Source organism: Anolis sagrei, chromosome 12, assembly GCF_037176765.1.
Source record: "Anolis sagrei isolate rAnoSag1 chromosome 12, rAnoSag1.mat, whole genome shotgun sequence".
Taxonomy (NCBI): Eukaryota; Metazoa; Chordata; class Lepidosauria; order Squamata; family Dactyloidae; genus Anolis; species Anolis sagrei.
Window position 1 is genome coordinate 15,326,914 of NC_090032.1, and position 25,684 is coordinate 15,352,597.

At 47.4% G+C, this 25,684-nt stretch overlaps 1 protein-coding gene across 2 annotated transcripts in view; it reads right to left on the reverse strand.

Annotated features, from left to right (window-relative positions):
• Positions 1-369: 369 nt before the first annotated feature.
• MACROD1 (mono-ADP ribosylhydrolase 1) overlaps positions 370-25,684 on the reverse strand; it is a 618,427-nt gene continuing 593,112 nt past the window's right edge. The window contains exons 6-11 of one of the 2 annotated variants that reach the window (XM_060758438.2): positions 5,637-5,758; positions 3,928-3,958; positions 3,755-3,828; positions 2,444-2,525; positions 2,277-2,301; positions 370-533 (exon numbers count right to left, since the gene is read on the reverse strand). In XM_060758438.2, the coding sequence (XP_060614421.2) occupies positions 2,297-2,301; positions 2,444-2,525; positions 3,755-3,828; positions 3,928-3,958; positions 5,637-5,758 (314 nt within the window). In that variant the 3' untranslated portion in view covers positions 370-533; positions 2,277-2,296. The remainder of the gene's footprint in view (positions 534-2,276; positions 2,302-2,443; positions 2,526-3,754; positions 3,829-3,927; positions 3,959-5,636; positions 5,759-25,684) is intronic. The other variant, XM_060758436.2, reaches the window with a different exon arrangement.

A 25,684-nucleotide genomic window follows, 5' to 3' on the forward strand; every position in this document is an offset into this window, starting at 1 on the left:
CCTTCCTGCCTTCCTTCCTTCTCTCCCTCTCCTTCTTTCCTCCCTCCTTCTCTTTCCTCCCTTCCTCCCTTTTTGTCTTATTTCTCTCTTTCCTCCCTCCCTCTCCATTCCTTCCACCCTTCCTTCCACCCTTCTCTTACTCCCTTCTTCTACCTTTCCTTCCTCCTTCCCTTTCCTTCCCTCCCCTCCCTCCCTCCCTTCCTCCCTTCTTTCCTCCCTTCTCTCCCTCTCCCTCTCCAACAGTGGCACACACTAACGACTGTGGACCTTATTTTAGGTCTCATGGCCCACCAGTTGCCCATGGCCCACAGGTTGGGAACCACTGTTCAAAGCCCACGAACCCTTTGAAAAAAATCTTAACAACGGGACTTGCTGTGCTTGCATGTTTTATTCCAGAATACAGATCCTTTTCTGGATCCCTGCTGCCTCCAGAGATGTTCCAAGGTGTTCTCCGCATCTTGTTTTGCAAGCCGGGGGGTTAATTGAGGTGAAATAGGCTCAGAGACGTGAAGGCGGAGGTCCTGCGTCAGCATCTGGCGGGAAGAAGAAATAATCTGGGACTGTTTTCCTTCTTGTACCATCTTTATCTTCAGTTACTTCTTAATGTAACTTCTCATTCCCAGAACCCCCCCCCCCCCCACACACACACACATTACAAAGGAAGCCCAGGGGTCCAGGCTGTAGAGTGACCCAGACAATAATATAGTAGTAGTAGTAGTAGTAGTAGTAGTACTACTACTACTACTAATAATAATAATAATAATAATAATAGAACAACAACAACAATAATAATAATAATAATAATAATAATAATAATAAAGTAATAATAATAGGAGGAGCTGTGGGGGTCCAATGGGTTAAACCCTTGTGCCGGCTGAACTGCTAATCTGACGGTTGGCAGTTCGATTCCGCAAGACGGGATGAGTTCCCGTCTCTCAGCTCCAGCTTCCCATGCTGGGACATGAGAGAAGCCTCCCACAGGATGGCAACATATCCGGGCATCCCCTGGGCAACGTCTCTATAGACAGCCAATTCTCTCACACCAGTTGCAGTTTCTCAAGTCTCTCCTTTTTTTTCGTGTCAGAAGCAACTTGAGAAACTGCAAGTCGCTTCTAGTGTGAGAAAATTGGCCGTCTGCAAGGACGTTGCCCAGGGGACGCCGGATGTTTTGATGTTTTACCATCCCCATGGGAGGCTTCTCTCATGTCCCCGCATGGGGAGCTGGAGCTGACAGAGGGAGCTCCTCCACGCTCTCCCCGGATTCGAACCTACGACCTGTCGGTCTTCAGTCCTGCCAGCACAAGGGTTTAACCCACTGCGCCTACGTAATATTTTTTCCTTGGTTATAAATGTCATTTTCTAATTGGTTCTATCATAAAAACATCAGAAAAGTTGGGTTGCTGTGAGTTTTCCAGTCTGTATGGCCATGTTCCGGAAGCATTCTCTCTTTAGAACCTCTAAGGATGCCTGCCATAGATGTGGGTGAAATGTCAGGAGAGAATGCTTCTGGAAGCAGCCAGACCTTGAAGCTGGAAGGCCATTAAATGCTAATCAAGGTGTCCAGTTGCAAACAATCAGCCCTTCTTCCAGCGGGAGAGAATGCTTCTGGAAGCAGCCAGACTTTGAAGCTGCAGGGTCATTAAATGCTAATCAAGGTGTTGAATTGCAACAATCACACCTTCCAGTGGGAGAGAATGCTTCTGGAAGCAGCCAGACCTTGAAGCTGCAAGGTCATTAAATGCTAACCAAGGTGTCCAATTGCAACAATCACACCTTCCAGTGGGTGAGAATGCTTTTGGAAGCAGCCAGACCTTGAAGCTGCAAGGTCATTAAATGCTAATCAAGGTGTTGAATTGCAACAATCACACCTTCCAGTGGGAGAGAATGCTTCTGGAAGCAGCCAGACCTTGAAGCTGCAAAGCTATTAAATGCTAATCAAGGTGTCCAATTGCAACAATCACCCCTTCTTCCAGCAGGAGAGAATGCTTCTGGAAGCAGCCAGACCTTGAAGCTGCTAGGCCATTGAATGCTAATCAAGGTGTCCAGTTGCAAACAATCAGCACTTCTAGCAGGAGAGAATGCTTCTGGAAAGCTTTTGACAACACATTAGAAGTGGATTAAACGGCCAAAACTTTGTGTTTGTGGGACATCCTGCATCAGATTTTGCTATAGTTTTTCAGTGAGTATCTCCAAGTCTCAACTAATTCAAACAAGTAACGGGTTAGTAAGTTAGTGAAAAGCAGAGCACTCTGCCAACGTGTCCAGGCAGCTCTTACCCCTTCAGAGCGAGAGTGGGTCAAGCTGAAAGAACAAGAGGAAGTCGAGGTGAGAGACCCTCAGCATGCGCTTCCCCCTCTTCGTGTGCCCATTCCCATAAGAGCGCAGAAATCCAGAGGAGGAAGAGCAGAACATCCAGCCCTGAAAGAGGACGCTTGCAACTCACCAATGGGGAAGAACCGGGGCAGCTTTTCCTTGTAGATCTCCTCGTCCTTCTCCAGGAAGACACAGATGATGATTCGGTCCACCTGCGGAAGGATAACAGAAGGTGTCTGGCAGTGTTGTCGCCCATCCTATTGTTATTATTTCCTAAGTGTCGTACTATACCAGTGGTTCTCCACCTTACTAATGCTGCAACCCCTTAATACAGTTCCTCATGTTGTGGTGACCCTCAACCGTAACTTTACTTTCGTTGCGTTGTAGGGACTTACTGGTATGAGCCTCCCTCCAGCCCCACACGCTCTCCCTCACTCGTGTGCCATGCGGCGAGTATGCCTGCTCTCCCCTCCTTGCTTGGAGTCTTTTCCTCCTGCGTTGAAGGGACTTACTGGTATGAGCCCCCCTCCAGCCCCAGACTCTCTCCCTCACTCGCGTACCATGCGATGAGTATGCCTGCTCTCCCCTTCCTGTTTGGAGTCTTTTCCCCCTGCGTTGAAGGGACTTACTGGTATGAGCCTCCTTCCAGCCCCAGACTCTCTCCCTCACTCGCGTACCATGCGGTGAGTATGCCTGCTCTCCCCTCCTTGCTTGGAGTCTTTTCCCCCTGCGTTGAAGGGACTTACTGGTATGAGCCTCCCTCCAGCCCCACACGTTCTCCTTCACTTGCATGCCATGCGGCGAGTATGCCTGCTCTCCCCTCCTTGCTTGGAGTCTTTCCCCCTGTGTTGAAGGGACTTACTGGCATGAGCCTCCCTCCAGCCCTACATGCTCTCCCTCACTTGCGTGCCATGTGGCGAGTATGCCTGCTCTCCCCTCCTTGCTTGGAGTCTTTTCCCCCTGCGTTGTAGGGACTTACTGGCATGAGCCTCCCTCCAGCCCCACACGCTCTCCCTCACTCGTGTGCCATGCGGCGAGTATGCCTGCTCTCCCCTTCTTGCTTGGAGTCTTTACTCCCTGCCTTGAAGAGACTTACTGGCATGAGCCTCCCTGCAGCCCCACACACTCTCCCTCACTTGCGTGCCATGCGGCGAGTATGCCTGCTCTCCCCTTCTTGCTTGGAGTCTTTTCCCCCTGCGTTGAAGGGACTTACTGGTATGAGCCTCCCTCCAGCCCCACACGCTCTCCCTCACTTGCATGCCATGCGGTGAGTATGCCTGCCTTCCCCTCCTTGCTTGGAGTCTTTTCCCCCTGCGTTGAAGGGACTTACTGGCATGAGCCTCCCTCCAGCCCCACACGCTCTCCCTCACTCCTGAGCACGCCTGCTCTCCCCTCCCCGCCGCTCGGGACACGACCCCCAGGTTGAGAAACACCGCTCTACCTTCTCCTTATTGTCTTCTAGCCACTTGTGCAGTGTGTTGAGGACAACGTCGGCAGCGGCATCATTTGGGTACCCTTTGAAAAATGTAAACAATGAGAAGTCTCAAAGAACAAGAGATCATGTGGTCCTGCCCCATGGTAGAGGATTGGACCCTCTTCCTCATCTGTACTTACCAAATACACCTGTTGAAATGCATGGGAAGGCCTGAGGGAACACAGTAAGACAATGGCGTTAGGAAGAACATGCATAGACACCACTACTCCTGCCTCTTGAGGCTCAACATTCTGCAGTCGCAGGTTCAGAGCATCAGTTGACATATCTTGAAACCTGATAACCTCCCCATAGGGCCCCACATGCCTTCTTGCCTATCATCAGCATCGTTACAATTATTAACCTTGCTTGCTGTGAGTTTTCCAGGCTGTCTGGCCATGTTCCAGAAGCATTCTCTCCTGATGTTTCACCCACAACTATGGCAGGCATCTTCAGAGGTTGTGAGGTCTGTTGGAAACCAGGCAAGTGGGGTTTCTATATCTGTGGAATGATGTCCAGGGTGGAAAAACTCTTGTCTGTTTGAGGCAATGTTGCAATTGGGGCAAGTGTGAATGTTGCAATTGCAATTGCTTGAGGCAAGTGTGACTGTTGCAATTGGGGCAAGTGTGAATGTTCCTTGAGGCAAGTGTGAATGTTTCAATTGCAATTACTTGAGCAAGTGTGAATGTTGCAATTGGGGCAAGTGTGGATGTTGCAATTTGGGCAAGTGTGAATGTTGCAATTGGGGCAAGTGTGAATGTTGCAGTTGGGGCAAGTGTGAATGTTGTAACTGTAACTGCTTGAGGCAAATGTGAATGTTGCAATTGGGGCAAGTGTGAATGTTGCAATTGCTTGAGGAAAGTGTGAATGTTGCAATTGCAATTGCTTGAGGCAATTGTGAATGTTGCAACTGCAATTGCTTGAGGCAAGTGTGACTGTTGTAATTGGGGCAAGTGTGAATGTTTCAATTGCAATTGCTTGAGCAAGTGTGAATGTTGCAATTGGGGCAAGTGTGAATGTTGCAATTGCTTGAGGAAAGTGTGAATGTTGCAATTGCAATTGCTTGATGCAATTGTGAATGTTGCAACTGCAATTGCTTGAGGCAAGTGTGACTGTTGTAATTGGGGCAAGTGTGAATGTTTCAATTGCAATTGCTTGAGCAAGTGTGAATGTTGCAATTGGGGCAAGTGTGAATGTTGCAATTGCTTGAGGAAAGTGTGAATGTTGCAATTGCAATTGCTTGAGGCAAGTGTGAATGTTGCAATTGCAATTGCTTGAGGCAAGTGTGGATGTTGCAATTGCAATGCTTGAGGCAAGTGTGAGTGTTGCAATTGGGGCAAGTGTGAATGTTGCAATTGCAATTGCTTGAGGCAAGTGTGGATGTTGCAATTGCAATTGCTTGAGGCAAGTGTGAATGTTGCAATTGCAATTGCTTGAGGCGAGTGTGGATGTTGCAGTTGCAATTGCTTGAGGCAAGTGTGAATGTTGCAATTGGGGCAAGTGTGGATGTTTCAATTGCAATTGCTTGAGGCAAGTGTGAATGTTTCAATTAGGGCAAGTGTGGATGTTGCGATTGCAACTGCTTGAGGCAAGTGTGAATGTTGCAATTGGGGCAAGTGCCTTTGTCTCTCAAGGCAGCTAGCAAGCACACAGTCTAATAACAATGTAAAACACAACAAAAATAAAAACAATTATGTGTGGATATTAAGTTAATATATAGGTAAAAACAAATAACATTCCTAGAGATAGGTCTTTGGTAGGGATTTGTTAGACCATCCAGGGAGATCCTGGTAACCTCTGGCAGAGCCCAAAGTCTTCCAAAGACAACCCCATTATCCCCACACTCACTGACCACGGTCCGCAGCTTGTTCTCCACGGCGAGCTTCAGGCTGTTTTTGTAGCAGTTGCCAAGCTCCTCTTCTTGGCTGGCACTGGGCTCTCCCTGGGCAATGGGCCCCACGGTGTGGATGATGACTGTGAGGAGAGGAGAGAGGCACAGGATCAGGCCATCACCCACAAACAAGCATCACAAAGCCCTGACCGCAGTCCAGCCTTTCAGGAAACATACTCCATAAACTATTAAGCGATCACAACTTAAAGGTGAAGATTTCCCCTTGACATTAAGTCTAGGTGTGTCCAACTCTGCGTATTGGTGCTCATCTCTATTTCGAACCTGAAGAGCCGGTGTTGTCTACAGACTCCTCCAAGGTCATGTAGCCGGCATGACTGCATGGAGCACCATTACCTTCCCACTGGAGCGGTACCTATTCATCTACTCACTAGCATGTTTTCAAACTGCTAGGTTGGCAGAAGTTGGCTAATAGTGGGAGCTCAAGCAGCTCCCTGGATCTGAATCTGCAATCTTTCGGTCAGCAAGTTCAACAGCTCAGCGGTTTAACCCACTGCGCCACCACGATCGCAACCTATTCTTATTTTAAACCTTACATACAGTGCCCTTGGGCTATATAGCAGAGGCCCTCATGTAGTTCTAAAACAGTTTAGAATCGTAATGTACGAAATCTATGCTATGGTCAACTTTCCTATAGAGCAGCGTTTCTCAGCCTGGGGGTCGGGACCCCCGGAGTGGTCACAAGGGGGTGTCAGAGGGGTCGCCAAAGACCATCAGAAAACACAGTATTTTTGTTGCTCATGGGGGTTCTGTGTGGGAGGTTTGGCCCAATTCCATCGTTAGTGGGGTTCAGAATGCTCTTTGATTGTAGGTGAACTATAAATCCCAGCAACTACAACTCCCAAATGTCAACATGTATTTTCCCCAAACTCCACTGACATTTGGGTATATTGAGTATGTGTGCCAAGCTGACCAGGGCAGAACGGGGATTCCATTAGTGTACCGACCACCCTGCTGCACTACTGTCTCCCTGCCTGAGCTAGATTCATTATTGCTTGAGTCCACAGTGCTTTCTGGATGAAGGGGAACTACAACTCCCACCGAACCCTTCCAGTATTTTCTATAGGTCATGGGAGTTCTCTGTGCCAAGTTTGGTTCAATTCCATCGTTGGTGGAGTTCAGAATACTCTTTGATTGGAGGTGAACTATAAATCCCAGCAACTACAACTCCCAAATGCTGGGCCACACCAACAACCACCATGTCAGACTACACAGAGAAGCCATTGAAATCCACAAGCATGTGGACCATTTCAACAGAAAGGAAGAGACCATGAAAATGAACAAAATCTGGCTACCAGTATTAAAAAACTCTAAAATTACAACAGCAAAACAGCAGAGAGGAAACAACCAGGCACATCTTAACACCTCTCAACAAAAGATTTTCCCAGGCTCAGCCAGGCCTTCGAATGCTAATGAAGGTGGTCAGTTGAAACATTCACACCTAGCTCCAGCAGAGAAGAGCTCTTTGCCCCACCCCAGCCATTCCACAGATATATAAACCCATTGTCCTCATTCCAACAGACCTCACTACCTCTGAGGATGCTTGCCATAGATGCAGGCGAAACGTCAGGAGAAATGCCTGTAGAACATGGCCTTATAGCCCGAAAAAACCCACAAGAACCTAGAAATCTTGTCAGTTGGAGCTAGGTGTGAATGTTTCAACTGGCCACCTTGATTACCATTTCATGGCCTGACAGTTTGTTGAGAGGTGATTAGCTGGCCCTGATTGTTTCTTGTCTGGAGTTCCCCTGTGTTTGAGTGTTGTTCTCTATTTACAGTTATAATTTTAGAGGTTTTTTTAAATACTGCTAGCCAGATTTTGTTCATTGGATTATCGGAGTCCACACTGCCATATGATCTAGTTCCGTGTGGATGTTACACGGCTGTGTGGAAGGGGACCCATTCTCCGGGCCAAGGAATTGATGCCTAAAATGAAGTAGAATGAATGTCTTCACTGCACACCTACAACAGATGATACCAGTACAAATTCACAGGATTTGCTATTCTCTGGTCTTGGAATTATATGTATATATTATATACTAGCTGTGCCCTGCCACGCGTTGCTGTGGCCTATAGTAAAACTTATCAAAGTTGAGGTAGATATCTGGACTATTATGAAAGAGAGGTACCTACCTATTCCTTCCCCCTTTTCCTCCCCCTTTCTCTCCTTTCTTCCTTCTCTACCTCTTTCTTTCTTTCCTTCTTTCACTACTTGGTTTCATCCTTCTCTCTTTCCTTCATTCCCTCCCCCTTTCTTCCTTTGCCTTTCTTCCCTCCCTGTTTGCTTCCTTCTTTCACTTTTTATTTCCTTTTATTTCACCACCATCATAACAATAACAATAATGCAATGCATTGCCTCTGGGACCTGACACCTCTCCCATTCCCCCTAAAAGGGTCTCATAGGAACAATAGCATCATCATCATAATAGAAATAACAACCTTTACCCGCCATGTGTTGCTGTGGCCAATCTTCCCTCTTTCTCTCCTTCTTTCCCTCCCTCCCTCCTTCCTTCCTTCCTTCCTTCCTTCCTTCCTTCCTTCCCATCTTTCCTTCTCCTCTTCTTTCTCTATCTCTTTCCTTCCTTCCCCCTTTTTCTTTCTCTTCTGCTGTCTCTCTTTTCTTTCCTTCCATCTTTCCTTTTCTTTCCTTTTCTTCTTCCTCTAACTTTCCTTCCTTCCCCCTTTTTCTTTACCTCCCTTTCTCTTTCTTCCTTCTTTCCTTCCTTCCTGTCTTTCCTAGATTTTGACAGGGCGGGAAGGGGCGGGGTGGGGTTTGGAGGTGGCCTGAAGTAAAAGGAGGTAAGATTGGGGCAGGGGAGTGATGGAGCGTGGGGTTGCGTGTGTGTGTGCAGCGGCGGGGGGAGTGATGGAGCCTGGGGTTGCGTGTGTGTGTGCGGTGGCGGGGGGAGTGGGGTTGCGTGTGTGTGCGGCGGTGGAGGGAGTGATGGAGCGTGGGGTTGCGTGTGTGTGTGCGGCGGCGGGGGGAGTGATGGAGCGTGGGGTTGCGTGTGTGTGTGCGGCAGGGGGTGTGTGTGTGCAGGAAGCGGCGCGGCGGGGCTTGGAGTGGGCATGGTTTCCGCAGAGGGAACGTTGGCCAGAAGGCCATGTGCGCGCGCGATGGAACTTGCGGCTGGGCGCCAATGCGCATGCTCAGTTGTTTTGCCGTTTTGTGAGTGTGTTGTGTTGTTTTTCATTTTGAGTAGATATGTTTGTACCTTGTGGGTTGTGTTATGGGCATGGGAATTTTGGTTAAGTTTCGTTGGGGTTTTTTTGAGTTTTGTTCTTTTGCCGTTTTGTGAGTGTGTTGCTGTGTTGTTTTTCATTTTGAGTAGATATGTTTGTACCTTGTGGGTTGTGTTATGGGCATGGGGATTTTAGTTAAGTTTCGTTGGGGGATTTTTGAGTTTTGTTGTTTTGCCGTTTTGTGAGTGTGTTGTTGTGTTGTTTTTCATTTTGAGTAGGTATGTTTGTACCTTGTGGGTTGTGTTATGGGCACGGGGATTTTAGTTAAGTTTCGTTGGGGGATTTTTGAGTTTTGTTGTTTTGCCGTTTTGTGAGTGTGTTGTTGTGTTGTTTTTCATTTTGAGTAGGTATGTTTGTACCTTGTGGGTTGTGTTATGGATACGGGGATTTTGGTTAAGTTTCGTTGGGGGATTTGTGAGTTTTGTTGTTTTGCTGTTTTGTGAGTGTGTTGTTGTGTTGTTTTTCATTTTGAATAGATATGTTTGTACCTTGTGGGTTGTGTTATGGGCACGGGGATTTTAGTTAAGTTTTGTTGGGGGATTTTTGAGTTTTGTTGTTTTGTCGTTTTGTGAGTGTGTTGTTGTGTTGTTTTTCATTTTGAGTAGATATGTTTGTACCTTGTGGGTTGTGTTATGGGCATGGGAATTTTGGTTAAGTTTCGTTGGGGGGTTTTTGAGTTTTGTTTCCTCGTTGGATGCCCCTAACAAATTTATATATATAGATGTGTGTATATATGTATATATGTGTGGACACCAGAGGGCGGTGCTGAGCCACCATTCAGCCCTAACACAGCCAGAGGTTTGGCTCACTGTCCGCTTGCCAGTCTGCCCTGATTTAATGGCACATGAATGTGCCATACCAACACTTTTTCACTACCTGAGCTCTGGGAGAACAGGGCCAGTCATGGAGAAGCGGGATTGCGCCCAAAGAGGGGCTGAAGCGTCAACACGGCACATCTTGGCCAAACTGGAGATGCATCTCCCAAGCCGTGATGGAGCGTTGTTTACAACAGTGGTCTCAAAGGAGGGCTAGCAAGTGCCCTCTCCTCTTGGCCCTTCTGTAGTTTCCCATTGTTTTCGCCAAGCAGGAATAAAGGCAGTACAAGATTATTATTATTATTATTATTATTATTATTATTATTATTCAGCAGTGGAACTAGTCGTTCAGCAGTGGAACTCTCTGCCCCGGAGTGTGGTGGAGGCTCCTTCTTTGGAAGCTTTTAAACAGAGGCTGGATGGCCATCTGTCAGGGGTGCTTTGAATGCAATAATCCTGCTTCTGGGCAGAATGGGGTTGGACTGGATGGCCCATGAGGTATCTTCCAACTCTAGGATTCTGATTCTATTATTATTATTATTATTATTATTATTATTATTATTATTATTCAGCAGTGGAACTAGCCGTTTAGCAGTGGAACTCTCCGCCCCGGAGTGTGGTGGAGGCTCCTTCTTTGGAAGCTTTTAAACAGAGGCTGGATGGCCATCTGTTAGGGGTGATTTGAATGCAATATTCCTGCTCCTTGGCAGAATGGGGTTAGACTGGATGGCCCATGAGGTCTCTTCCAACTCTAGGATTCTATTATTATTATTATTATTATTATTATTATTATTATTATTATTAGTGGAATTTGAATTAAGGATCCCAGAGCTCAGAAGGGTTAACGTTTCAGAACAATATACTTTTGGGGAACATTGTCCTCCAAATAACAAAATATTGCCCCACCCCAGTCATTCCACAGATATATAAACCCATTGTCCTAATTCCAACAGACCTCACTACCTCTGAGGATGCTTGCCATAGATGCAGGCGAAACGTCAGGAGAAATGCCTCTAGAACATGGCCCTACAGCCCGAAAAAACCTACAAGAACCTAGTGATTCCAGCCATGAAAGCTTTCGACAATACACAAAATAATATAGTTACTAGCTATCCCCTGCCAGGCGTTGCTGTGGCCAAGTCTTGTGAACTGGAACATAAAGTAATGAGAAAGTGGGTTATTGTTTTTTCAGGTTATATGGCCATGTTCTGGAGGCATTCTCTCCTGACGTTTTGCCTGCATCTATGGCAAGCATCCTCAGAGGTAGTGAGGTCTGTTGGAAGTAGGAAAAAGGGTTTATTGGTTTGCTTTATTGGTTTTATTGTTGTATTTGTTATGCTGTTGTTTTATTGAGGGCCTTTGCCTTTGTAAGCTGTACCAAGTCATTCGGGAGATGTTAGTAAAAGGTAAAGGTCGTCCCCTGACATTAAGTCCAGTCATGTCTGACTCTGGGGTGTGGTGCTCATCTCCATTTCTAAGCTGAAGAGCCAGGGTTGTCCTTAGACACCTCCATGGCCAGCATGACTGCATGGAGCGCTGTTACCTTCCCGCCGGAGCGGTACCTATTGATCTACTCACATTTGCATGTTTTCGAACTGCTAGGTTGGCAGAAGCTAGGGCTGACAGCAGAAGCTCACGCCGCTCCCCGGAATTGAACCTGCGACCTTTCGATCAACAAGCTCAGCAGCTCAGTGCTTTAACTCACTGCGCCACCGGGGGGAGATGTTAGCGGGGTACAAATAAAGATAATAATAATAATAATAATAATAATAATAATTATTATTATTATTTATATATCTGTGGAATGACCAGGGTGGGACAAAGAACTCTTGTCTGCTGGAGCTAGGGGTGAATGTTTCAACTGACCACCCTGATTAGCATTTGATAGCCTAGCAGTGCCTGGAGCAATCTTTTGTTGAGAGGTGATTAGATGTCCCTGATTGTTTTCCCTCTGTTGTTTTGCTGTCTGAAAAGCCCACCTTCTCCAAGAGGAACTGAACCACCTCAACTGGGCTCTCCAGGCCAATGGAGACTCCACCTCAGACATCGAAAGAGATGCAAGACCGAGAACAAGCCACGAGAGTCAAGACCAAGACCCACCCAGAGGAAAAGTATTCTTGCCATACATCAAGGGAACCACTGTCCGCATTGGGAAACTGATGAGGAAACACAACATACAAACTATCTACAGACCCACCAAGAAAATCCAACAAATGCTGCATTCAGCAAAGGACAAGAGGGATCCTCTCACTTCTGCAGGAGTCTACCGTGTACCATGCAGCTGTGGACAAGTCCACATAGGGACCACCAAACGCAGCGCCCAGACACGCATCAAGGAACATGAAAGGCACTGCAGACTCCTTCAACCAGAGAAGTCAGCCATAGCAGAGCACCTGATGAACCAGCCTGGACACAGCATATTATTTGAGAACACAGAAATGCTGGACCACACCAGCAACCACCATGTCAGACTACACAGAGAAGCCATTGAAATCCACAAGCATGTGGACAATTTCAACAGAAAGGAGGAGACCATGAAAATGAACAAAATCTGGCTACCAGTATTAAAAAACTCTAAAATTACAACAGCACAACAACAGTGAAGAAACAAACAAGAACATCTAATCACCTCTCAACAAAAGATTGCCCCAGGCGCTGCCAGGCCATCAAATGCTAATCAAGGTGGTCAGTTGAAACATTCACACCTAGCTCCAGCAGACAAGAGTCCTTTGTCCCACCCTGGTCAAAGGAGAAAGGGAGAGAAGCAGAAGGAGAGGGGAAAAGGAGAAGGAGGAGAGAAGAGGGTGAAGGAGACAGGAGAAAGGGAGAGGAGGGAGAAGGAGAGAGAATGAGAGGGGAGGAGGAGGAGAGGGAGAAAGAGAAGAAAAGGGAGGAGAGGGAGAAGGAAATGGAGAAGGAGATGGAGAAGAGGGTGGAGGAGACAGGAGAAAGGGAGCGAAGGAGAAGGAGAGAGAAGGAGAGGGGAGGAGGAGGAGAGGGAGAAAGAAGAAAAGGGAGGAGAGGGAGAAAGCGATAGGAGGAGAGGGGGGAGGAAAAGGAGATGGAGAAGGAGGAGAGAAGAGGTTGAAAGAGAAAGGGGAGAAGGAGAGCGAAGGAGAAGGGAGGAGGAGGAGAGGGAGAAAGAGAAAAAAAGGGAGGAGAGGGAGAAGGAGGTAGGAGGAGAGGGGAGGAAGAAGAGAAGGAGATGGAGAAAGAGAAGGAGGAGAGAAGAGGCTGAAGGAGAAAGGGGAAGAAGGAGAGGGGAGGAAAAGGGAGGAGGAGGAGAGGGAGAAAGAGAAGAAAAGGGAAGAGAGAGGGAGAAGGAGATAGGAGGAGAGGGGAGGAGGAAAAGGAGATGGAGAAGGAGGAGGAGAGAAGAGGTTGAAGGAGATAGGAGAAAGGGAGAGAAGCAGAAGGAGAGAGAAGGAGGAGAGGCTGAAGGAGAAAGGGGGAGAAGGAGAGGGGGGAGGAGGAGAAGGAGAAAGAGAAGAAAAGGGAGGAGAGGGAGAAGGAGGTAGGAGGAGAGGGGAGGAGGAAGAGAAGGAGATGGAGAAGGAGAGAAGAGGTTGAAGGAGACAGGAGAAAGTGAGAGAAGGAGAGGGGAGCGGAGGAGAGGGAGAAAGAGAGAAGAAAAGGGAGGAGAGGGAGAAGGAGAAAGAGAGGAGAAGGGAGAAGGAAAAGGAGAAGGAGAGAGAGAAGGGAGGAAAGAGAGGGAGAAGGAAAAAAGAGAGAAGGAGAGAGGAGAAGGTGAAGGAGATAGAGAAAGAGAAGGAGGAGGGAAAAGAAGAGAGTGAAGGAGAGAAGAAGAGGGGAGGAGGAAAAGGAGATGGAGAAGTAGGAGAGAGAAGAAGAAGAGAGAGGTGAGGGACATAGGAGGAGAGGGGAGAAGGAAAAGAAGTAGGAAAGAGAAGGAGACAGGAGGAGAAGAAGAGAGAAGGAAGGAGAGGGAGAATTCTTGGCCTCCTCACAACTGGAGCGCAGAAGCAGCGAAGGCTTCCCACATCCTCTCTGGGGAAATGCAATCAAAATGCAAATCTCCTGCTGACGCGCCAACCCACTGCCCTGCTAATAAAGACAAATTGCTCCTGCAAACCCCACAGAAGGAAGGGCCGGCTATCCGTCAGCTTCTGCGAGGGATTCGCATGACAAGTGTTGGCGCACCTCTTCTGGGCCTACCAGGGGCTCACCAGTCCCTCTGCTCCCAGAAAGAAGATGGCCCGGCTGCTGGGTTGATAAGAAGAACCCCAATGTGGAGGCGCAAAGACCTCTCTGGCCCCTTTGTATTGCTTTTGATGAATTCCATAGTCAATATTATAGCCATTAGGTCAACCAAAAAGGTCCAAGTGGTGCTAGCGCTAGAAAATGTTTTAACAACACGCAAGGAAGATGAAGATGCTGGAGTGAGACCTCCAAGAATTGGCCTTCTTGGGTATTTGAAGATGCTGGAGCGAAACCTCCAAGAACTGGCCTTCTCAGATCTTTTAAGATGTTGAAATGAGACCTTCAACAAATGACCTTCTCAGGTCTTTGAAGATGCCGGAGACCTCCAAGAATTGGCCTTCTCAAGTCTTTGAAGATGCTGGACTGAGATCTCCAAGAACTGGCCTTCTCAGGTCTTTGAAGATGCCGGAGTGAGTTCTCCAAAAACTGGCCTTTTCAGGTCTTTGAAGTTGCTGGACTGAGACCTCCAAAACTGGCCTTCTCGGGTCTTGGAGTATGCCAGAGTAAGATCTCCAAGAACTGCTGGCCTACTCAGGTCTTGAAAGATGCCGGAGTGAGACCTCCAAGAACTGGCCCCAGATTTTTGAAGATGCCAGAGTGTAACCTCCAAGAAGTGGCCTTCTCGGGTCTTTGAAGATGCCGGAGTGAGACCTCCAAGAACTGGCCTTCTCAGGTCATTGAAGATGCTGGACTGAGACCTCCAAAACTGGCCTTCTCGGGTCTTGGAGTATGCCAGAGTAAGATCTCCAAGAACTGCTGGCCTACTCAGGTCTTGAAAGATGCCGGAGTGAGACCTCCAAGAACTGGCCCCAGATTTTTGAAGATGCCAGAGTGTAACCTCCAAGAAGTGGCCTTCTCGGGTCTTTGAAGATGCCGGAGTGAGACCTCCAAGAACTGGCCTTCTCAGGTCATTGAAGATGCTGGACTGAGACCTCCAAAACTGGCCTTCTCGGGTCTTGGAGTATGCCAGAGTAAGATCTCCAAGAACTGCTGGCCTACTCAGGTCTTGAAAGATGCCGGAGTGAGACCTCCAAGAACTGGCCCCAGATTTTTGAAGATGCCAGAGTGTAACCTCCAAGAAGTGGCCTTCTCGGGTCTTTGAAGATGCTGGAGTGAGACCTCCAAGAACTGGCCTTCTCGGGTCATTGAAGATGCCGGAGTGAGACCTCCAAGAACTGGCCTTTTCAGGTCTTAGAAGATGCCGGATGGAGACCTCCAAGAACTGGCCTTCACAGGTCCTGGAAGATGCTGGACTGAGACCTCTGAGAACCAGCCCTCTCTGGTTTTTGAAGACGCTGGAGTGAGACCTCCAAGAAGTGGCCTTCTCAGGTCATTGAAGATGCCGGAGTGAGACCTCCAAGAACTGGCCTTTTCAGGTCTTTGAAGATGCCGAAGTGAGACCTCCAAGAACTGGCATTCTCAGGTCTTTGAAGGTGCTAGAGTGAGACCTCCAAGAATTGGCCTTCTCGGGTTTTTGAAGATGCCGGAGTGAGACCTCCAAAAATTGACCTTCTCGGGTGGTTGAAGATGCTGGAGTGAGACCTCCAAGAACTGGCCTTCTTGGGTCTTGGAAGATGCTGGACTGAGACCTCCAAGAACTGGCCTTCTCAGTCTTTGAAGATGCTTGGGTGAGACCTCCAAGAACGGATCTTGGAAGATGCCAGACGGAGACCTCCAAGAACTGGCCTTCTCATGTCTTGAAAGATGCTGGAGAAGATGCAAACTCCATGACAGCTCCGAATTCCTTGGTGGTGTCGATCCATGTAGTGTTTTCTCCCTTTCCTCCTCCTTTTCCACTTGAACAGGCATCATCTCTCTTTCCCAATGCATCACATTCTTTCATGTCATGTCTAAAGTACAGCGGCCTCCATTTAGTCATCTTCCCTTTGAGTGAGACTTCGGGCTTGGTTTTAATACCCAATTATTTGTCTTTTTAGCAGTCCTTGGTAGATTCTTCTCCAGGAACTAATTTCAAAGAGTGGATTTTCTTCCTGTCAGCTTCCTTCACTGTCCAGCTTTCACTTCAGGACACAGGAATCACAAATTGCCTGGATGAGTCTGACTTTGATACATAATGATATCTCTTAAGGCTGGAGGAAATCATCTGTTTCCTTCATGACTGATTTTCCAGGCCTTAAGTCTTCCGATTTCCCGACTACAGTCTCCATTTTGATTAGAAATTGAGCCAAGACATCGAGTGGTATAGTATTTACAATTGGAGAAAAAGTCAAACGACATAAGGAACAACCGAGTCAAGTTACAAAAAAATCTTTGAATAGTTCAGTATCTTAATTACCCACTTTAATGTTATGCAAATCCATCAAAGTCATCATTCTTGTCTTCTTCATATTCAACCGTAATCTGACTTTTTTCACTCTCTTCCTTAACTTTAACGAGTAAGCATTTCAATCTTTTGGTATTTTCTGCAAGTAAATATCATCTGCATATCTGAAATCATTGATGTTCCTGGGTTATTGTGAGTTTTCCAGGCTGAATGGCCATACAGTCCAGAAAACTCACAACTCAATGATTTCGGCCATGAAACCCTTCGATAATACATTGATGTTCCTCCTCTTAGTTTTCACTCTGCTTATATAGTAAATCGAAATGCAGGAGCCCCCTGTGGCACAGTGGGTTAAACCGCTGAGCTGCTGAACTTGCTGATCGAATTTTACAGGTTCGAATACGGGGAGCGGGTGAGCTCCGGCTGTTAGCCCCAGCTTCTGCCAACCTAGCAGTTCGAAAACATACGAATGTGAGTAGAGCAAAAGGTACTGCTCCGGCGGGAAGGTAATGGCGCTCCATGCAGTCATGCCGGTTGCATGACCTTGGAGGTGTCTATGGACAACTCCGGCATCTTCCAAGACCTGAGAAGGACAGTTCTTGGAGGTCTCACTCCCTCATCTTCCAAGACTTGAAAAGGCCAGTTCTTGGAGGTCTCACTCCGGCATCTTCCAAGACCTAAGAAGGCCAGTTCTTGGAGGTCTCACTTGGGCATCTTCAAAGACCTGAAAAAGCCAGTTCTTGGAGGTCTCACTCTGGCATCTTCCAAGATCTGAGAAGGCCAGTTCTTGGAGGTCTCACTCCGGCATCTTCAAAGATCTGAAGGCCAGTTCTTGGAGGTTGCAGTCCAGCATCTTCCAAGACCTGAGAAGGCCAGTTCTTGGAGGTCTCACTTGGGCATCTTCAAAGACCTGAAAAAGCCAGTTCTTGGAGGTCTCACTCTGGCATCTTCCAAGATCTGAGAAGGCCAGTTCTTGGAGGTCTCACTCCGGCATCTTCAAAGATCTGAAGGCCAGTTCTTGGAGGTTGCAGTCCAGCATCTTCCAAGACCTGAGAAGGCCAGTTCTTGGAGGTCTCACTTGGGCATCTTCAAAGACCTGAAAAAGCCAGTTCTTGGAGGTCTCACTCCGGCATCTTCAAAGATCTGAGAAGGCCAGTTCTTGGAGGTTGCAGTCCAGCATCTTCCAAGACCTGAGAAGGCCAGTTCTTGGAGGTCTCACTTGGGCATCTTCAAAGACCTGAAAAAGCCAGTTCTTGGAGGTCTCACTCTGTCATCTTCCAAGACCTAAGAAGGCCAGTTCTTAGTGGTCTCACTTGGGTATCTTCAAAGACCTGAAAAGGCCAGTTCTTGGGGGTCTCACTTCGGCATCTTTCAAGACCCGAGAAGGCCAGTTCTTGGAAGTCTCACTCCGGCATCTTCCAAGAGCTGAAAAGGCAAATTCTTGGAGGTCTCACTCCGGCATCTTCAAAGCCCTGAAAAAGCCAGTTCTTAGAGGTCTCACTCTGACATCTTCCAAGACCTAAGAAGGCCAGTTCTTGGAGCTCTCACTTGGGCATCTTCAAAGACTTGAAAAGGCCAGTTCTTGGAGGTCTCACTTGGGCATCTTCCAAGACCTGAAAAAGCCAGTTCTTGGAGGTCTCACTCTGACATCTTCCAAGACCTAAGAAGGCCGGTTCTTGGAGGTCTTACTCTGGCATCTTCAAAGAGTCGAAAAGGTCTTACTCCGGGATCTTCAAAGAGCTGAGAAGGCCAGTTCGTGGAGGTCTCACTCCAGCATCTTCAAAGTTCTGAGGAAGGCCGTTCATGGAGATCTCAGTCCAGCATCTTCCAAGACCCGAGAAGGCCAGTTCTTGGAGGTCTCACTCCGGCATCTTCAAAGACCTGAAAAGGCCAGTTCTTGGAGGTCTCCCTCTGGCATCTTCCAAGTCCCAAGAAGGCCAATTCTTGGAGGACTCACTCCGGTATCTTCCAAGACCTGAAAAAGCCAGTTCATGGAGGTCTCACTCTAGTATCTTAAAAGACCTGAAAAGGCCAGTTCTTGGAGGTCTCACTCCAGCATCTTCAAAGTTCTGAGAAGGCCAGTTCTTGGAGGTCTCACTTGGGCAGCTTCAAAGACCTGAAAAGGCCAGTTCTTGGAGGTCTCACTTGGGTATCTTCAAAGACCTGAAAAGGCCTGTTCTTGGAGGTCTTACTCCAGCATCTACAAAGTTCTGAGAAGGGCCGTTCATGGAGATCTCAGTCCAGCATCTTCCAAGACCCAAGAAGGCCAATTCTTGGAGGACTCACTCCGGTATCTTCCAAGACCTGAAAAAGCCAGTTCATGGAGGTCTCACTCCAGTATCTTAAAAGACCTGAAAAGGCCAGTTCTTGGAGGTCTCACTCCAGCATCTTCAAAGTTCTGAGAAGGCCAGTTCTTGGAGGTCTCACTTGGGCAGCTTCAAAGACCTGAAAAGGCCAGTTCTTGGAGGTCTCACTTGGGTATCTTCAAAGACCTGAAAAGGCCTGTTCTTGGAGGTCTCACTTGGGTATCTTCAAAGACCTGAAAAGGCCTGTTCTTGGAGGTCTCACTTGGGTATCTTCAAAGACCTGAAAAGGCCAGTTCTTGGAGGTCTCACTTGGGTATCTTCAAAGACCTGAAAAGGCCTGTTCTTGGAGGTCTCCAGCATCTTCAAAGTTCTGAGAAGGGCCGTTCATGGAGATCTCAGTCCAGCATCTTCCAAGACCCGAGAAGGCCAGTTCTTGGAGGGCTCACTCCGGTATCTTCCAAGACCTAAGAAGGCCAGTTCTTGGAGGTCTCCCTCTGGCACCTTCCAAGATCTAAGGCCAGACTAAGTCGGGCACCCAGCCTAGCGTGAAATTCAATTACAAGGCAGGTAGGTGGAAAGGCAAGGGCCCCAGGAAAGCAGGCGGGACATGCAGGCGCAGACCTTGCAAGGGGTCAGTTGGGCCTGAAACCTCAATCTCTCCATTCCCAATGCCATGCTCTTAGCTTTACCATACTTGTTTGGATGCAGCCACCTCAATCCTGGTTTTTTTCCTACGACCCTATTGGCTTCTTCCAAACACAACCCCATCATCCACTCATTGTGTGTTTGGGAGAGTGGTGGGGGATACTGGAGTTGTACCTCATGACATCCACTGCAGACTAGGTGGCAAAGGATAATATCTGAGACGCTGTGACTTTTCCAAACTGTCCGGCCATGTTCCAGAAGCATTTCCTCCTGATGTTTCGCCCACATTTATGGCAGGCATCCGCAGAGGCTGTGAGGTCTGTTGGAAACTAGGACAGTGAGAGGTGTGTGTGTGTATATATATACTTTACTTACTTAGGCGATCCCTCGCTTTCCGAGGATGAATGTCTTCCAGTGTTCTTGTGGGTCCGTATTTGGCTGTGGAGCCCTATTCTTGCTCTGCATCTTTTCCCGCAGTGAGGGCATTGGTTTCCAGGTGGAAGGCGGTCTCGGCCGGGGTTGGCTTGACGCGCCTTCCTCTTGGCACGTTTCTCTTTTTCACCCTCCACTCGTGCCTCCTCAAATTCTGCAGCACTGCTGGTCACAGCTGACCTCCAGCTGGAGCGGTCAAGGGCCAGGGCTTCCCAGTTCTCAGTGTCTATGCCAGAGTTTTTAAGGTTGGCTTTGAGCCCATCTTTAAATCTCTTTTCTTGCCCTCCAACATTCCATTTTCCGTTCTTGAGTTCGGAGTAGAGCAGCTGTTTTGGGAGACGGTGGTCGGGCATCCGGACAACATGGCCGGTCCAGCGGAGTTGGTGGCGGAGGACCATCGCTTCAATGCTGGTGGTCTTTGCTTCTTCCAGCACGCTGACGTTTGTCCGCTTGTCTTCCCAAGAGATTTGCAGGATTTTCCGGACGCAGCGCTGATGGAATCGTTCCAGGAGTTGCATGTGACGTCTGTAGACAGTCCACGTCTCACAGTCCATGTCTCACAGTATATATATATATATATATATATATCTATCTATATAAATAAAAATGTAATGTTCGTTTGTGGGATTAACACATCTTCAACCTTTTCCTAAAGGAAAGGGAGGAAGCAGTTGACCGAATTTCGCTGGGGCACGAGTTCCACAGGCGGGGGGCCAACGCTGAGAAGGCCCTGTCCCTTGTCCCCACCAAATGCATTTGCGACGAAGGTGGGATTGAGAGCAGGGCCTCCCCAGAAGTTCGTAAATTTCAAGGTGGACATCATTCCACAGATCTATAAACCCCACTTGCTTAGTTTCCAACAGACCTCACAACCTCTGAGGATGCCTGCCATCGATGTGGGAGCAACGTCAGGAGAGAATGCTTCTGGAACATGGTCAGACAGTCTGGAAAGCTCACAGCAACCCAATGATTCTGGCCATGAAAGCCTTTGACAACACATTGATAAGTACGGTATATTGGTCATGTAAAAACAGAACGAGCCCTCAAAGCAAAGGTCTGATTTGTTCGGGATTCAACAAGCCAAAAGATAAGGGCATTAAGAGACGGAATGGCCCCGAGAGGAGATGAAAATGCTCATTTTTGCCTTGCAAAAAGCCTTTCCAAGGCTTCAGGAACTGGATGCGCGAGACGGATTTCCAGACAGATTTGTCTGTCTACACACACCACTACTGTCAAAGGCCTGACACAACGTACTAAGCATGATTGTTTTGAAAACACTGGTCCAAGTCTTATTTACGAAGGAGCGAAGATGCTGCCTACAAGAAGAGACACACAGAGCAAGAAAAAGTAACTTATTTCGAGGAACACCAACACCTGTACTGGAGGTCAACACATCTCAAGGCAGCGTTTCTCAACCTGGGGGGGGGGGGAAGTTGCGAGGGGGTGTCAGAGGGATCACCAAAGACCATCCAAAAACACAATATTTTTTGTTGGTCATGGGGGTTCTGTGTGGGAAGTTGGGCCAAATTCTATCATTGGTGGGGTTCAAACTGCTCTTTGATTGTAGGTGAACTACAATCTACAAGAACTACAAGAAAGGAGATTCCACCTGAACAGGAGGAAGAACTTCCTGACTGTGAGAGCCGTTCAGCAGTGGAACTCTCTGCTGCAGAGTGTGCTGGAGGCTCCTTCTTTGGAAGCTTTGAAACAGAGGCTGGATGGCCATCTGTCAGGGGTGCTTTGAATGCAATATTCCTGCTTCTTGGCAGGGGTTGGACTGGATGGCCCATGAGGTCTCTTCCAACTCTTCGATTCTATGAACGATACATCCCAGTAACTACAACTCCCAAATGTCAAGGTCTATATTCCTCAAACTCCACCAGTGTTCACATTTGGGCATATTGAGTTTTCGTGCCAAGTTCGGTCCAGACCTATCATTGTTTGATTCCACAGTGCACTCTGGAGGCAGGTGAACGACAACTCCCAAACTCAAGGTCAATGCCCACCAAACCCTTCCAGTATTTTCTGTTGGTCATGGGATTTCTGTGTACCAAGTTTGGTTCAATTCCATCATCAGTGGAGTTCAGAACTCGGGCGGCTCAACCCATACGCAAAGTAAGCATTCGCAGCATAATTGATTTTGCCCAGGGGTGCTCTTGAGGTGCTCTTGGGGGAAAATAGACCTTGACATATGTGAGTTGTAGTTACTGGGATGTATAGTTCACCTACAATCAAAGAGCATTCTGAACTCCACCAATGATGGAACTGAACCAAATATGGCACACAGAACTCCCACGACGAACAGAAAATATATATCAGTGTTTGGTTGGGGGGGGGGGGGGGAGCGCCAAAATACTGTTTGCTTACCGTTGAAAATTGCCTATAAATCTCAGTAACTACAACTCCCAAATGTCAAGGTCTATTTTCCCCAAACTCCACTGGTATTCACATTATGGCATATTGAGTATTTGTGCCAAATTTGGTCAAGACCTATCATTATTTGATTCCACAGTGCACTCTGGAGGTAGGTGAACTACAACTCCCAAACTCAAGGTCAATACCCAGCAAACCCTTCCAATATTTTCTGTTGGTCATTAGAGTTCTTTGTGCCAAGTTTGGTTCAATTCCATTGTTGGTAGAGTTCAGAATGCCTGTCGATTGTAGGTGAACTATAAATCCCAGTAACTACAACTCTCAAATGTCAAGGTCTATTTCCCCAAACTCCACTGGTGTTCACATAAGGGCAGATTGAGTATTTGTGCCAAATTTGGTCCAGACCTATCATTGTTTGATTCCACAGTGCTCTCTGGATGTAGATGAACTACAACTCTAAAACCCAAGGTCAATGCCCAGCAAACCCTTCCAATATTTTCTGTTGGTGATGGAAGTTCTGTGTACCAAGTTTGGTTCAATTCCATCATTGGTGGAGTTCAGAATGCTCTTTTGATTGTAGGTGAACTATAAATCCCAGTAACTACAACTCCCAAATGTCAAGGTCTATTTTCCCCAAACTCCACTGGTGTTCACATTATGGCATATTGAATATTTGTGCCAAATTTGGTCCAGACCTATCATTGTTTGACTCCACAGTGCTCTCTGGATGTAGATGAACTACAACTCCAAAACTCAACGTCAATGCCCAGCAAACCCTTCCAATATTTTCTGTTGGTGATGGGAGTTCTGTGTGCCAAGTTTGGTTCAATTCCATCATTGGTAGAGTTCAGAATGCCTTTCGATTGTAGGTGAACTATAAATCCCTGCAACTACAATTCCCAAATGACAAAATCAATACCCTAACCCAACCTGAACCAGTATTCAAATTTGGGTGCATCGGGTATTTGTGCCAAATTTGGTCCAGGGAATGAAAATACATTCTGCATATCAGATCTTTACTTGACGATTCGTAACAGCTATGAAGTAGCAACGAAAATAATGTTATGGTTGGGGGTCACAACAACACGAGGAACTGTATTAAGGGGTCACAACATTAGGAAGGTTGAGAAACGATGCTCCATGCCAGTGTTTCTCAACCTTGCTAATGCCGTGACCCCTTAATGCAATTCCATATGTTGTGGTGACCCCCAACCATAATATTGTTTTCGTTGCTACTTGATACCTGTCATTTTAGTACTGTTATAAATCATAACGTAAATATCCAAAATGCAGGATGTATTTTCGTTCACTGGACTAAACTGGGCACAAATACCCAATATGCCCAAATGTGAATGCTAGTGGGGTTGGGGGGGATTGATTTTGTAATTTGGGAGTTGTAGTTGCTGGGATTTATAGTTCACCTATAATCAAAGAGCATTCTGAACTCCACCAATGACGGAATTGAACCAAATTTGGCACACAGAACTCCTATGCCCAACAGAAAATATTGGAAGGGTTTGATGGGCATTGACTTTGAGTTTGGGAGTTGTAGTTCACCTACATCACTGTGGATTCAAACAATGATGGATCTAGACCAAACTTGGCACGAATACTCAATATGCCCAAATGTGAACACTGGTGGAGTCTGGGAAAAATAGACCTCGACATTTGGGAGTTGTAGTTGCTGAGATTTGTAGTTCACTACAATCAAAAACATTCTGAACTCCACCAACTTTAGAATTGGCCCAAACTTCCCACATGGAATCACCATGACCCACAGAAAATACTGTGTATTGTCGAAGGCTTTCATGGCTGGAATCACTCAGTTCTTGTGGGTTTTTTCGGGCTGTATGGCCATGTTCTAGAGGCATTTCTCCTGACGTTTCGCCTGCATCTATGGCAAGCATCCTCACCTCTGAGGATGCTTGCCATAGATGCAGGCGAAACGTCAGGAGAAATGCCTCTAGAACATGGCCATACAGCCCGAAAAAACCCACAAGAACTGAGAAAATACTGTGTTTTCTGATGGTCTTTAGTGACCCCTCTGACACCCCCTCGTGACCTCCTCGGGGGTCCCGACCCCCAGGTTGAGAAACACTGCTCTATGCTATGATATTTACATATATCTCTGGATCATATCTCCTCTCAGCCTTCTCTTCTTCAGGCTAAACATGCCCAGCTCCTTAAGCCGCTCCTCATAGGGCTTGTTCTCCAGTACCTTGATCATTTTAGTCCGGAGGAGTGTGACTAAAATGATCAAGGGTCTGGAGATCAAGCCCTATGAGGAGCAGCTTAAGGAGTTGGGCATGTTTAGCCTGAAGAAGAGAAGGCTGAGAGGAGACATGATAGCCATGTATAAATATGTGAGAGGAAGTCCTAGGGAGGAGGGGGCAAGCTTGTTTTCTGCTGCCCTGGAGACTCGGACGCAATGGAGCAATGGCTTCAAACTACAAGAGAGGAGATTCCATCTGAACATGAGGAAGAACTTCCTGACTGTGAGAGCCGTTCAGCAGTGGAACTCTCTGCCCCGGAGTGTGGTGGAGGCTCCTTCTTTGGAAGCTTTTAAACAGGGGCTGGATGGCCATCTGTCAGGGGTGATTTGAATGCAATATTCCTGCTTCTTGGCAGAATGGGGTTGGACTGGATGGACTGTGGAGACCAAAATCCACTGATTGTGGTTATGTGAAAGTATCTAAATTACCTCAATGTATACATTACAAATACACATATCAACAGTTGGACTGGATGGCCCATGAGGTCTCTTCCAACTCTATGATTCTAAGGTGGTCAGTTGAAACATTCACACCTAGCTCCAACAGACAATTTATTTATTTATTTATTTCGGGTTCTTTTACCCCGCCCTTCTCACCCCGAAGGGGACTCAGGGCAGCTTACAAAAGCAAAGGCACAATTTGATGCCTGCATCACAGAACAATCAAACACAAAATTACAACAATTCATGCATTATACCAATAAAATCAATAAAACCAATACAAACCCAATTCCTCCTCCTACATGGTCAGCGTTCGCTAACTCATAATTCTAGTTTCTGTTCCACTTCGTCAATCCTGTTGGTCTTACTCGCCTGATTGTCTTATTTAATTGCCAGATTGCCCAAAGGCCTGGTCCCATAACCACGTCTTCACCTTCCTCCTGAAGGAGAGGAGGGATGATGATGCCCTGATTTCCCCCGGGAGTGAGTTCCACAGGTGGGGGGCCACCACTGAGAAAGCCCTGCTCCTCGTCCCCACCAGCCTCACTTGTGACAGTGGTGGGGTCGAGAGCAGGGCCTCCCCAGATGATCTCGGACTCCGGGGTGGGACGTAGAGGGAGATACGTTCGGACTGATACGCTGGACCGGAACCGTACAGGGTTTTGTAGGTCAAAACCAGCACCTTGAATTGTGCTCGGAACTGAACTGGCAGCCAGTGGAGCTGGCACAGCACAGGGGGTGGTATGCTCCCTGTATGTCGCTCTGGTGAGCAGTCTGGCTGCCGCTCGCTGGACTAGTTGAAGTTTCCGAACAGTCCTCAAGGGCAACCCCACGTAGAGAGCGTTGCAGTAGTCTATTCAGGATGTAACAAGAGCGTGGACCACCATGGCCAGATCAGACTTCCCAAGGTACGGGCGCAAGAGTTCTTTGTCCCACCCTGGTCATTCCACAGATATATA